At 35.0% G+C, this 13,999-nt stretch overlaps 1 protein-coding gene across 7 annotated transcripts in view; it reads left to right on the top strand.

The window, feature by feature from the left end:
• Positions 1-13,999, top strand: part of LOC138713282 (microtubule-associated protein futsch-like) — a 1,205,925-nt gene that overhangs the window by 1,120,724 nt on the left and 71,202 nt on the right. For all 7 annotated transcript variants that reach the window (XM_069845262.1, XM_069845261.1, XM_069845263.1 and 4 more), the window contains one exon: positions 12,194-12,509. In XM_069845262.1, coding sequence (XP_069701363.1) covers positions 12,194-12,509 — 316 coding nt within the window. The remainder of the gene's footprint in view (positions 1-12,193; positions 12,510-13,999) is intronic.

Below are 13,999 nucleotides of genomic sequence, written 5' to 3'. Positions count from 1 at the left end.
CAGACATGACCTACAGCAACGTTACAGTAGAGATGGTAAGCGAAGTTATCCTGACTTCTTCTGTTTTTGTACTAGTATCGTATCTATGTGTCGATAATTTTATGACGTAGTGATGGGATTTTTGCATGAATCAGTTACGAAAACCATGACCTATATCGGAGTGCGTACTTGAAGGAGAGTGCAAGTCAGCTTATTTTGATCGGAGATGTTTTTGTATTTTGTTTTCTTTACATCATTTTTGTTATTGGGTATGTGGTTATTTATATGGTGTTGATATCGCTTTTTTTAATTATTTTATTTCATGTGGCGCAACGAGTACATTATATGGTTTGTTTGTAAGCTATTGTGTATGAAGACAAAATTGTTGGGAAAAAAAGTAAACGTTTTTATGTCGAGAAATTTCTTAGTTTGTTTTGAGAATGCTTCATATTATGAAATGCTGACTTATCGACCCTGTCTCATTGAACGCATTTTAAAGTTTACTATACGAATTAGTACTTAAATTACTTCATTGTTTGAGCTTCTAATGTTTGGTGAAAATTTGGAACGGCTAAAATTGCGCGTGAGCGTCCGTGTGTCCTGTATTTTAACTTCGGTGCGCTGTTAAGAAAGCAAGCAATAGGAACAAAATATTATATACGAAATATGCAGGATGAACCGAAAGTAATGTCATTAATTTAAGGGACTTGTTTTTTGGATATTTCAAACAAAAATGTTTAATAAAATTTTGCTCGTTTTTGCATCCTTTCCGAGATAAAAACATTATATGAAACATTTCATAGCATGTTTTGGGAAAGTCATTGATTGAATTTCCAAAATGCTCAGTCAATTTAAGAACGCAGTGTATTATGGTAATAAATTAGTGAAAGAATTTTAGTTTTTTTTGCACTGAAAGGAATTTATTTATTTATTTATTTATTTATTTATTTATTTATTTATTTATTTATTTATTTATTTATTCTGGTGTAGTTAAGGCCATCAGGCCTTTTCTTCCACAACACCAGGAATACAAATACAATAATAGAAATAAACAGAAAAAAAATACACTATATACAAAATAAAGCTACACAAGAAATAAAGAGAGAGAAAAAAAACACTATAAACAAAGTAAAGCCACACAAAAATATACACAGGTTGCAGTCACACAAACTTTAAGTGAGTGATTAAATATCATAATTAATTGTATCCTAACTAATTAACTAACATAAACAAGAAACTTGGAATTTTAATCTAGATTAAAAAAGAAAAGGGAAAAAAACACACCTAAAAACATTAACTAAGACAAAATTTTTCAATTTAATTTTGAATTGTGATAAAGTCCGGCAGTCCCTGACGTCATTAGGTAACGAATTCCAGAGGCGAGGTATTTCTTCAGTATAGGAAGATGAGTATAAAGACGTTCTATGATGAGGGATAGAAAGAAGTGCTTGATGTCGGTTTCGAAGAGTTGTAAGAAATTGAAAGCGCGATAACAGATAATTCGGAGTAGAAGTATGCATGATTCTAAACAGAAGAGACAGTGAATGTATTGTTCTTCGTTCCTTCAGACGCACCCATGAAAGTAACTGGAGGGAAGGTGTTATGTGTCAAATTTACGAGTATTGCAGATGAATCCTATGCACACATTATGAACACGTTGTAGTCTCTCAGCTAAGAGTGAACTTACATTAGTTAGCAAGGAATCGCAATAATCAAAATGGGGCATTACAAGCGTCTGAATAAGATTCTTTTTTAAACTAAGTGGTAGAAATTCTTTCATATGGAACAAGGAGTGAAGTTGAGAAAATATTTTTTTGCAAATATGTGTTACTTGAGTGTTCCAATTTAGATCGCTATCCATAAAAATGCCAAGATTTTTAACGGTTTCACTCTATTTAACAATAATCCCATTCAATATTATATGTGGTATAGTACTACTATCAAGAGTGCTTCGTCCTTTAAATGTGCAGAAATTGATCTGAACAAATGTAACACTGAAAAATTCTTTTGCATAAGTTTTTCACAGTCCCAAGAGAAGAAAATTCATATTTACTCCATTACACAAGGGGTCTTAGAGACCTCCGTTATGCATGACTGTATATTCGAACTGTCATGCATGATACATCCTAGGGTTAAGGAGTTAGGTACAGCTTACAGCAGTAAAATGTTTGGAAACATTCAACATTTTTTTCCTCCATTACTGTATCTTGTACAATAATGAAAATTGGTATGTGTAAAACACTGTCCTTCTGCTGTATGAAAAAATATTTTTACGATTTAAAAAGAGTATTTATTTATTTATTTATTTATTTATTTATTTATTTATTTATTTATTTATTTATTTATTTATTTATTTATTTATTTATTTATTTATTTATTTATTTATTTATTTATTTATTTATTTATTTATTTATTTATTTATTTATTTATTTTTATTTTTATTTTTATTTTTTATTTATTTATTTATTTTTTTTTTTTTCAAAAACTGAAAATGGTGGCAGTTCACTGTGCAGTGATGAAGCGTTTCCCTCATCACCAGGCTTCGAGACTTTGGACCCGATACAATAAGTTTACTGTGCTTGTACTATAGGTTGTTGACTCGCTGCAGGTAATGAAAGATAGAGATGTGTTGAGGTAACAACGTTGCTATTTAGAATAGAGTACGGTAGTATAGGGAAACGCACACAAATGGATATTCTGAAAGTAAATATACATTACACAATGACAATGTCAAAAGAATGTGAAAAGCATTTATTCTCCTGTTTTTATAAGCATTTGTGTTTAATTATACACAGTGTCAGTGGTGGAAATAAACATGTAGCAATTTTAATTTCTTCATTTATCCTATTGGTCGTCTTTAGGAAGTGCAGTTACAGTACCGAATTAAATGAACTACAAGATACATTTTCAGTGTTTCAAACGTAAATATGTTTCAGTTGTCTACCAAACACAGTTTGTACTGTGAAAAGCTGCGCTCTACGTCGCATGACGTTATAGGAGCAAAACAAAAAAACGTAACATCATTGCAGTCTCTAAGAGACAGTCCTTCATTCTCGGGTGACTCTATGTCCACTAATTTGCTGTTTATGTTACACAATGTTCCATATCCGTTATTTTTACATAAAATTGATTTCCACTTCTGTTTCCACGTTCAGTAACCGGTGTACTTGGTGTCTCATTAATTCTCTGTCATTTCCTCAATTAATTTGAGGGCTTCCGGCATCTCTTACTCTGACTTTTCTAACCGTGTAATCGTTTCAGACACAGTTTGAAAATAGGTTTGTATGAAAACCATATTATTTGTCAAAACCTTCAAATCCAGAGCGTTTTCCTTTGCATATTTGTTGTCATTTATTCTACAGTACCCCCACCCACTGTACGGTTTACCACTATACTCAATACGCCGTTATGCAGATTTCCCACTGAACTGCTCTATCGGGTCCGGAGTCTCGAAGCCTACTCATAACTCATAAACTTGTTAAATTTTTCATGTTCTCTCTCTCTTATTTTATTCCTGATACTCATGTTTACAATATCATGCCCTTTCAACTACGTTCCTTAATAAATAATATATTTTTTTTTATTTTGTGTTAGAAGAAAATACTGATATTTGACAATTTTTTTAAATTAATTAATTTTTATCAAAAAATCTATCAAAGGTAGAGAAGTGATCTTGCACCATATTGTAAATATGACATGCATAAATACACACAAAAAATTTCATCACAGAATGTTGGATAGTTTTTGAGTTTTGAGGAAAATGCTTCAGCACTGCACAGTGAACTGCCATCATTCTGAATTTTGAAATATATATATATATATATATATATATATATATATATATATATATATATATATATATATATATGATATATAGGATATATATAATGTTTTAAATGGTAAAAATATTTTTTATATAGCAGAAGGACAGAGTTTTACACATACTAATTTTCATTATTGTACAAGATACAGTAATGGAGGAAAAACATGTTGAATATTTCCACAATTTTACTGCTGTAAGCTGTACCTAACCCCTTAAGGAAAGCGCTGTATTTCACTTCATATGTAAGTAACACACAGCTGCTTGAGTGTGTGTCTTTACGGTTCTTAGAATAAAGTGGTTTGATGTTTACTCTCCGAAAAGACTTTTTTTACTTCAATCGTCATACAGAAGTCCCGTTAATTTCGTGTAAAAAGCTGCACATCTAATCAGTCTGTTACGAACTGGAGAGGAAGCGTTACGGTGACATTGCGGATGTTCGTGCCATTCCACATCCTTGGTGCTGGTAGCGCTATTTTCAGGCCACTCTGCGTGTAAAACATACACAGGCTGATAACTGATAACGATGCAGTCAATTATAGTCTTTTACATGGTTCTAGTCTACTAGAAAGTGCAGATAAAATTGTGAAATACGTTGTACAGGAGAATTCGAGTGTGAAATCTCATGGTGGAACAATTTGTTACTACAAGAAAAATATTTTATACACGCACGAAGACGGACGTAGACTTAATTAAACGTCGACATAAACATTTGTCTCATTTCGCTGTGGATGACGGCGCCAAATCTACGGAATCATATGGTCATCTGCTCCATGAAACGTTCCCTATAGATACCGCAGATAATTTTGGGAAGGTGCAGTGCAGTGCAGTTACTCATACTTGGGGTAATTTGGTGCAGTAGTTTTGAGAATGTGCGGTGCAGCAATGGGCAAATGAAGTGCAGTGATTTTTGGAAGTGAGGTGCAGTAATATTCCATATTGTTATTTATGAAGACAACGGAATTGTTTCTGGTAAAGTGCAAGTATTCCGGGAAAACTAACTCAAACATCGTCTTTTCTACCACTTTTTCCATTTGAGGTGAATGGGGTTTGAACTGAAATCTACAACGAGGGAAGTTGATGCGACAGCTTCCTATCAGTTTTATCTGCGGTCAACTTTTTCTTATTGACATTACTGATGTGTCTTCTGTTTCGTAGCCTTGTAAAGTTACGTAACACACTCGTTCACAATTTCATGTTGCAACGTCTGCACTTAGGTAAGATTATATTAGAGTAGAGTTCAGTGGCTGGAGTAGAGAGTAGAGTGGGCTAAAGCAGAGTAGAATAGAGCGGGTTAGAGTAGAGTAGAATAGAGCGAGCTAGAGTAGAGTAGAATAGAGCGAGCTAGGGCAGAGTAGAGTGAGCTAGAGCAGAGTAGAATTGAACGGGCTAGAGTAGAGTAGAAGAGAACGGATTAGAGCGAGTAGAATAGAGCGGATTAGAGTAGAGTAAAATAGAGCGGATTAGAGCAGAGTAGAATAGAGCGGATTAGAGCAGAGTAGAATAGAGTGGGCTAGAGTAGAGTAGAATAGAGCGGATTAGAGCAGAGTAGAATAGAGTGAGATAGAGTAGAGTAGAATAAAACGAATTAGAGCAGAGTAGAATAGAGCGGGCTAGAGTAGAGTAAAATAGAGCGGATTAGAGCAGAGTAGAATAGAGTGAGATAGAGTAGAGTAGAATAAAACGAATTAGAGCAGAGTAGAATAGAGCGGGCTAGAGTAGAGTAGAATAGAGCGGATTAGAGCAGAGTAGAATAGAGTGAGATAGAGTAGAGTAGAATAAAACGAATTAGAGCAGAGTAGAATAGAGCGGGCTAGAGTAGAGTAAAATAGAGCGGATTAGAGCAGAGTAGAATAGAGTGAGATAGAGTAGAGTAGAATAAAACGAATTAGAGCAGAGTAGAATAGAGCGGGCTAGAGTAGAGTAGAATAGAGTGAGATAGAGTATAGTAGAATAAAACGAATTAGAGCAGAGTAAAATAGAGTGGGATAGAGTAGAGCAGATTAGAGCAGAGTAGAATAGAGTGGGCTAGAGTAAGTAGAATAGAGTGGCTAGAGTAGAATATAATAGAGAGGGTTAGAGTAGAATAGAGCGGGATAGAGTAGAGTGGGCTAGAGTAGAGTAAAATAGAGCGGGATAGAGTAGAGTAGAATAGAGCGGGCTAGAGTAGTGTAGAGTGGATCAGATTGAAATAGATTGGATTAGAATAGAGTAGTCTGGATTCGATTACTAGAGTAGAGTGGTTTAAAGAAGAATATAGTGGATTAGAGTAGAGTAGATTAGATTATTATGCTCGATCGGATTAGGTTATTAGGGTCGATCGGATTAGGTTATTAGGGTCGACCGGATTAGATTATTAGTGTTGATCGAATTAAATTGCAGTCTTGGGCTTACTGTATTATCACAGTCTAGTATATACAGTCACGAAACTCAATACATAGTAAATATGCATCCATAGATAGTTGCTAACCACTAGGATCGCTACTATCGCCTCATTACAGACAATACGAAATAGTACCTGCACAGTCTATTCTTCCTAGTACCCTCATAAACTCAAGCTTCGTGACTATATACTAGACTGGTATTATTCTCCTGCCTCCATTTTTCTAGTTAATAGGTCTGTTCCTTTTGTAGGAGTAGTGTTCAGATCTCAGAAAGTATGTTTGTAGGACCTATATTTATTAGATATTTTTTTCTTGTTTTGATGCATACTAGCACCTCCTAAAATATTGGATACTTTTTTAACACCCTGTATAAACACGCTCTGTTTTAACTTAAATTGGAATGAATAGCCTATACGATATGTGTTATCTGTCGTTAGGGCATAAGGAACTGTCCCGAAGATCATTGACCTAATCAAACATTATTCTAATTAGTCGATTGATGATCTGTTGACCTAATTCTAATGATATAACTGACTGCAACAGAGTTACAGTTTGAATTGTTCGCGGTTTTATGAGACCAGTATAAAATGTACTCTCCGAAGTAATGCTATATAGTAATTCGTCAACACATTTAAATTATTGTATGATGTGAAAATGAGCATGTATTCAGCTAAATATTTCGAGTATTAGAATTGTGGAGATATCCTCACATTTTTCGGTTTTCGGAGACGTGTAATGAATTATGGTTTAACATTGTCATGGTGTTCAACTTGTTACAAGATACGTTGGATCCATCCTTTATCAAGAGCTTTCCTCGAGTCCTGAATCCAACAAACTGATTTCCTTTCTCTTCCCGAATCAACACGTAGTTCCGAGATAGTGGATATTTTTGTATCTGTAATATGATGCAAGAAACAGACACAAAAATCTCGTAGTTAACGTTTGTTAAGTCTCTGTCACGACAGAAAAAATTTTTCAAGAACCATAAGAAGTAGTTTTCTGAGTTTTTAAGTCAATCTCTCAGATCTGACGTAGGTTTTCTTGGAGATGCTCCAGCCAATGGAGTATTAAATACCAATCTTTCCCGTTTCGGTCAACAAACGTGGATGCATAATACTTGAACCCGTTGAAAGTCTTGACACTGTACCACTAAACGATAACCTAGTACACTCGCTACTCTTATTATACCGTGTAACAGTGTATCACTTAAAGCTAGTCGATTGTGTGCCTTAAGCGTAAACGGAGCGTAGTGAAATATTTAATATGGTGCTGAGTTGCTATGCTTTTGCTAGAATAATGCTTCCGGATATTGCGGAATTATTATTCTTAAGCATTTTAATTGTGATTTGGTGCACATTAATGTATGACGCGGTGTTCAGACATACTACTCCTACAAGAGAGGTATTTGAATGACGTTTCTAATGGTTTCGTACTCTGGAAGTGTCTATGTTGCATTGCGAAGTCTGAAGAAGGTACGTACTGCTTTTTGTTGGAGAAAGAATCGTCGAATTTTAATTAACTCCTACTCTATTCATCGAAGAAAGCGGCCATTGCTGACTTATTTCTTCTTTTGTGTACCTAAATACCGTATTTACTCAAATCTAACGCGCCATCGAATCTAATGCGCACCTCAATTTTAAAAGCTTGAAATAAAAAAAAAACTTGCAATGCAGATGCGAAATTTAATTTTACTTTAGGCCTACCCACCTATAGCCTACTTGCCTTGATACATTATTGCCGCGCTCTCATGGTTAACATTCGGCAGGTCTTTGAGCGGCCTCGTGCATAACATTCGGCAGGTCTTTGAAATTTAATTGCATTATTATTTTCAATTTCTTGTGTCGCCGCTCCAATCACTCGCCTCAATTTCAATATTGCAACCAATAAGCTGCTTCCATTATTAAATGACACCTACTTGTCTAATCCACGTGGACTAAAACCGAGGTTGCAATGTATTGTGCTGAGGACGAACATTAAGGTATGTGATTAAAAATTATTATTAAGAGTTAGAATGTCAACGTACTCGTATATGAAATAATAATTATAATAATAGCCATTAAACAATATAACAAACTAGTGCTTATTCTTATCGACGAAGTAGGCGTGACAACGTGACGCTTAGAGTGAAACCTACAGAGCAACACTCGGTCGGCAAAATTATGTTTTAGAAGAACACCGCACGTTATTGTATGATGCCGACATGTTAACCATGAGAGCGCGGCGATAATACCACGGGCTGTAGCACCTCATTAGCTTTACCGGTACTTCTAATTGTGTCAGTAGTCACAAGAGGCCCATTTTTCCTCCTTTCGTATATGAATTTCAAAACCTCTTCGCCAATATGTTTTCCTTTTCGTGGGCATGCGAACTTCCTCATCGCTTTAAAATCAAATATCGCCATTCTGCGTTGGTGCCAAAAGCGAATGTTGCTTTCTGCTACACCAAATTCACTTGTAGCCTGTCTGTTCCCGTGGTCTTCATCATAAAGTATCTTTATTTTCTATCTTATTTCGTACGACACCCTTCGTTTTTTGTCTTTCATCTCTTGATCAAGTACAATTCACTTTAAAGTCTTTACCGACATGAATAATAATTCCTATAAAAATACGGAAGCGAGCGTAGTGAGGAACTTTGAGGAACGACGAGCAACGAGGTAATCAGAACAGAACCGAAGCACATACATTCGATTTTGCATACGAAGTACTGTAGTTCGCCAACGATTCTAATGCGCACCCCGATTTTAGAGACTAAATTCAGCTGAAAAAAGTACGCATTCATTCGAGTAAATACGACAATATTGGAGCTGTATTTTTTTTTTCTTTTAAGGCATTTACCGCAAACACTTTATCAAATTTTTATGTAATACTAATGCTTACGTCCTTTATATGGGGTGAAGGACGATCGAAAGAGTTCAGCAGTCGAGACTTTCAGCTACATAAACAGCGCCATATTCAATTATAAATAACTGAAAAAGTGACAAATGACGTAACTTAAATCTTAAAGGATGTGATTTATGAATTCTGATTTCTAAATAAAATCGAACATAAGGTGTGGTCATAGTCTAGTATAAACAGTCACGAAGCTTGAGTTGTGAGGTACTAGGAACAATAGACTGTGCCGGTACGATTTCGCATTGCCTGTAATGAGATGATATTAGCGATCCTAATGGTTAGCAATGGATGCATATTTACTACGTATATCGAGCTTCGTGATAGTATATACTAGACTGTGCTGTGGTGTTGCAATCTTTGTCCAAGAATCGAAGATGTTATTTTATCGTGTGATTTTGTGTGTATTAAAATTTAAATGTAAATTATGGTTTATTTAACGACGCTCGCAACTGCCGAGGTTATATCAGCGTCGCCGATGTGCCGGAATTTTGTCCCGCAGGAGTTCATTTACATATAAGTAAATCTACTGACATGAGCCTGTCGCATTTAAGCACACTTAAATGCCATCGACCTGGGCCGGGATTGAATTCGCAACCTGGAGCACAGAAGGCGAGCGCTATACCGACTATGCTACCCAGGCCGACTTGTGTATTATCTCGATTTAAAATTAAGTAGTTGCATGAAGTCACGTGTATTTTTTTTCTTTTACTCGATCGTCATTTTTTAAGTAATCATAACTATTGTTTACGTACACTTGGCTGCAAAGGAAATGCCGAGTCGAAGTCGCTATCGATTTTAAATATTATCGTGTTACGAAGACTTCGCTTGAAATTGAAATAGAGGAACAGAGAAGGCATTACTCTATTATTGCTCTGTTACATAACATCATTCAGCTTGTTCGTGTATGTTTTCAGTAAACTACAAATTTTAGAAAACACTATGCCTTATACATCAGAAGTAACACGTGAACGTATCGTATCTATGATAAAATCTTATATTTATAATAAAATTGACATTTTTTTGTTAATACAATATGAAACGTAAATGGCCGCATATATCGACTGTAACAATGACAGCATCCATGGATAATAAGGAAGGCTGTGGAATATCGTATGCAGTTTCACTGTTTTCGTGTAGTATTTTCAATACTTTTGTTTGATTGCATCGAACATTGGAACTTTTGATAGAAAACTGTGTGGACACATGAATTTATCACTTTATGAAAGAATTGGTAGAATCGGATGGAATTTATGGATTTTATTATAGTTTGAATATTTTACCTAATAGAGCCCGGATGTTTAGGTATTTATAATAGTTGAAATAGGCAGGCAAAAATACAATAAAAACGTAAAAAAAGGTACAATACATTTTAAAAAGGCATTATAAAATTTAAAAAGGCATAATATATTTTATCAATAGGCTAAATTTAAATTATATCAACATAACTCACATTTTTACTTCGTAGTTGACACATATTGACTTGTAAAATACTTCTTTTTTTTTCGTGGTTAACTATCTTTTCACAAAATCTTACGTAACAAACCTGTTCCATCGGTTGAAAACACATGGGCACCAAATTCACTAACGTAAGCATGAAGTTTACTTTGCAATGGTCTACTGAATTTAGGCATTCTAACTAACCGATCTTATACCTTCTATCACCCGACAATAAATGATAGTTCCTCACTCATATTTCTTTCTCCTACAATAATAAACGAGTGTAGCACAAAATTATAACAATAAGATTTGAAAATATATAAGCATACAATTGAAAATCCTACGTGACAACTTCTATGAGAACGAGCTTAAGCTGATTGTTGGTACTGTGAAGACATGACAATATTATATTTGTAACTGTGTATTGTCGATTATTATTTATATTACACCAATAGTATTAAAGCACGATTATTAGCAGATTAAGCATCAAAATAAATTACTTTTATTTACTATTGTTAGTAAAGTGAGTCATTGTTGCATATATTTTAATTTCAAACACATTAAATTACAATTAATTAGAAAATGGCAAATAAACAAGAAATATTGCTTTGGAATGACAAAAAGGGCATTTATTAGTAAGAAACACCTTAAAAAGGCAAAATAAGCAAAATAAAAATGGGCCTCATCACTTTGATTTACCCCAAATCACATTTATATCTATGCAAATAATGATTTACTTCCACCCAGTAAAAAAAAGTATTTTGCCAAACATGCGGGCTCTACTTATTAATGTTTTAAAATAAAAGTAGGCCTATATTGATAATTTAAAATCAGTTGATATTAAATAATAACGAAGACATGTTATAAAAGTCGTATTTACATGTTTTTAAAAAGCTAAGCTCAAGAAAATAGCTGAAGTCCTCTGAAAACGATATAATTTCGTAGCGACATTTCTTTTGCAGTGCAGTGTACTGTGACAGAAATAACAGACTAATATTTATGCTATAAACTTTGGTCTTTTTTTCTTACTTTTTTCCTTTCTGTAACCGCTATTCTATTCAATGGAAGATTAAAACAGTTATAGCTATAACTAAAGTTTCTGACTGGTTGGTTTACAACGACGAACCCTCGGATTCTTCTCGAGTATATTCGTTAAAGATTTTTTAAACATTATTTTGCGTCGCCTGTGTGTTTCTAGTTGGTATTTTGAATGTAATTGGACTCCATGAATTTGGTATTATCTACATTAGACTTTTACGATCGTCCTTTACGCGTCCTCTTGTTTTTTGTTGAAGTGGTCAATTGGACGTGATTGGACGGCTAATTTAGAGTTGTCACATCTACTGACGTGATCTCATACTTGCTACAGCTGAGCATGTTTGATACTGTAAGCTTTTCTTCGCCACAATTCCATTATCTAAAAGGAACGCTTGTGGGAACGCAAACTTGGATCAGTAATGGTGATGAAATGGTGTACAGAGACTGTAATTAAAAATAATTGAGTTATGTTTCGAGTGTTTTTGTGTAGTGTGATGTGTAAACGTCACTGAGACTGGAAGGAACTCCCTGTGGTTTTGACTGGATTGTAGACTCTAGTTTTGACTATGTGGTGGTTCGTGGTGGAGTTCATAATCGGCGGGCTGACAGTGGTTGTGGTGTATTCCATATGGCGACGTTTGCAGGAAACGCATGTCGTCTCAGAGGAGGAGAAGAGTGTGCGGATAACCGAGGAGACGACGACGGGGAGCATCCTAGCAGATCGCCTTGGCAAGCTCGACGCCGCGACGCAGGGATGGAAGAAACGTGTGGGCCCCACGGACGCCGTCCAGTTTTCGGTGGCGGGACGCATGATGATGGAGCACACGAAGAGCTCCGTCCTCACCTCCAGCGTCTCGACGCCCACGGTGCCCTCGTCGCCGCCTCTGCAGTTGTTGGCCCAGTCGTCGGCGGAAAGGAAGCGGAGAATGCCTCGCGCCGAACGCTTCAAAAGCAAAGCCGGTGAGTCATTCCCCTTCCTGACATACTCTTTAGGTCAGTGGTATTCAGTGGCGTATACTGGTTAAAGGGTCTGGGCTACCGCTGACCCTATTATTACACAAAATATATCTAACAATTACTTTAATTTTAATTACTATGGTAAAACTAATAATACAAAATTATTACATTATGTTATATTATAAACTTTTTCTTTTGTAATTTCCTTGGGCTACCGCCGGTAGCCCGCAAAATACGCCCCTGGTGGTATTCAACTATGGTACGCATACTCTCAGGGATACGTATTCCACTGATTACGTATGTAAAAATGGTGACATATTTATGTTATTATACTTGTTCATAATTATTCCATTGTACTATAGCTTCTTTTGCAATATCAACTATCGTTTTTCCTTGCTTGCTTTTACGTACATCACTACTATTGTTATTGCATCAATAACTACTATATAATAATAATAATAATAATAATAATAATAATAATAATAATAATAATAATAATAATTTAGTACATCATCAATCATAGTCTTTTGTTAATTCTTATATAATTGCAATGTATTTGGGGGTACAAATATATTTTCGAGGTACGCTAGTAAAAAATATTGAATACCACTGCTTTAGGTTTTATTCGCATGAAAAATTAAGCACCCATTTTCAGAATCTAAGAAACTCAAAATACTAGGCTTCCTTCGAAATGTACATATTTTGGAATTAACGTGGCGAGCCTCAGCCGGAGTGTGATACATGCCGTGTTCCACTTACGGTAGAACATTTTTTATTGCATTGTTGAAAATATGACTGTGTCCTTTGACAATATGGAATTCAGCGAACTCTACGTGATGCTCTTGGAAATGACTTTAATTGTACAAATGCAGTTCTGAGATTTTTATCCAATACAGGACTTGACAGGGTGATTTAGTTTTTTATTGAACCGTTTTACTTATCCTCCAGACCCTTTACATCCGGAGGGTACATTTGTTGTTTAGTATATGTTTTTAACAAACTCGACATTTCGGACCTTATACATCCGAATATTTTATAAAATTTTATTGTTTTTAAATGTGCTATGCAATTTATCTCTTATGACCTTAGTTTTATTATTTTATTGGTTCGTTTCGAATACTACCTAGGGTCTGAGAACTGCTCACTTTTATGAATCTTTACAGATTGCCTTGTGAATACTGCATTTGTGTACCTCGTTTTAACCGTGAAAACGTTTTTTACTTCTTTTTAGCATTCTGATTATTGTATTGTGTTTCTGTTTTGTGAAGAATTTTAGATAAGGGAGCAAATAGCCATTAGTAGCTGACGCGCCCTTTTTAAACCTCACTAACTATTTTGGAATTTATAGCTTTAACATCTAAAAATGTGTAATTTCAAGGGTAAAGAAAATCGTGGAAATCTCTGCGTATTTCGAAAAATAACTTGCAAGTGCTTTGTTTCACACTAACTATGGCCCCCTGTCGCAATATTTTCCATTTTTAAAAAGAAAAAAG

Source organism: Periplaneta americana, chromosome 14 (genome assembly GCF_040183065.1).
Source record: "Periplaneta americana isolate PAMFEO1 chromosome 14, P.americana_PAMFEO1_priV1, whole genome shotgun sequence".
Taxonomy (NCBI): domain Eukaryota; kingdom Metazoa; phylum Arthropoda; class Insecta; order Blattodea; family Blattidae; genus Periplaneta; species Periplaneta americana.
Note: the sequence above shows the minus strand (reverse complement) of the source record. Positions and strands in the feature narration are given on the sequence as shown.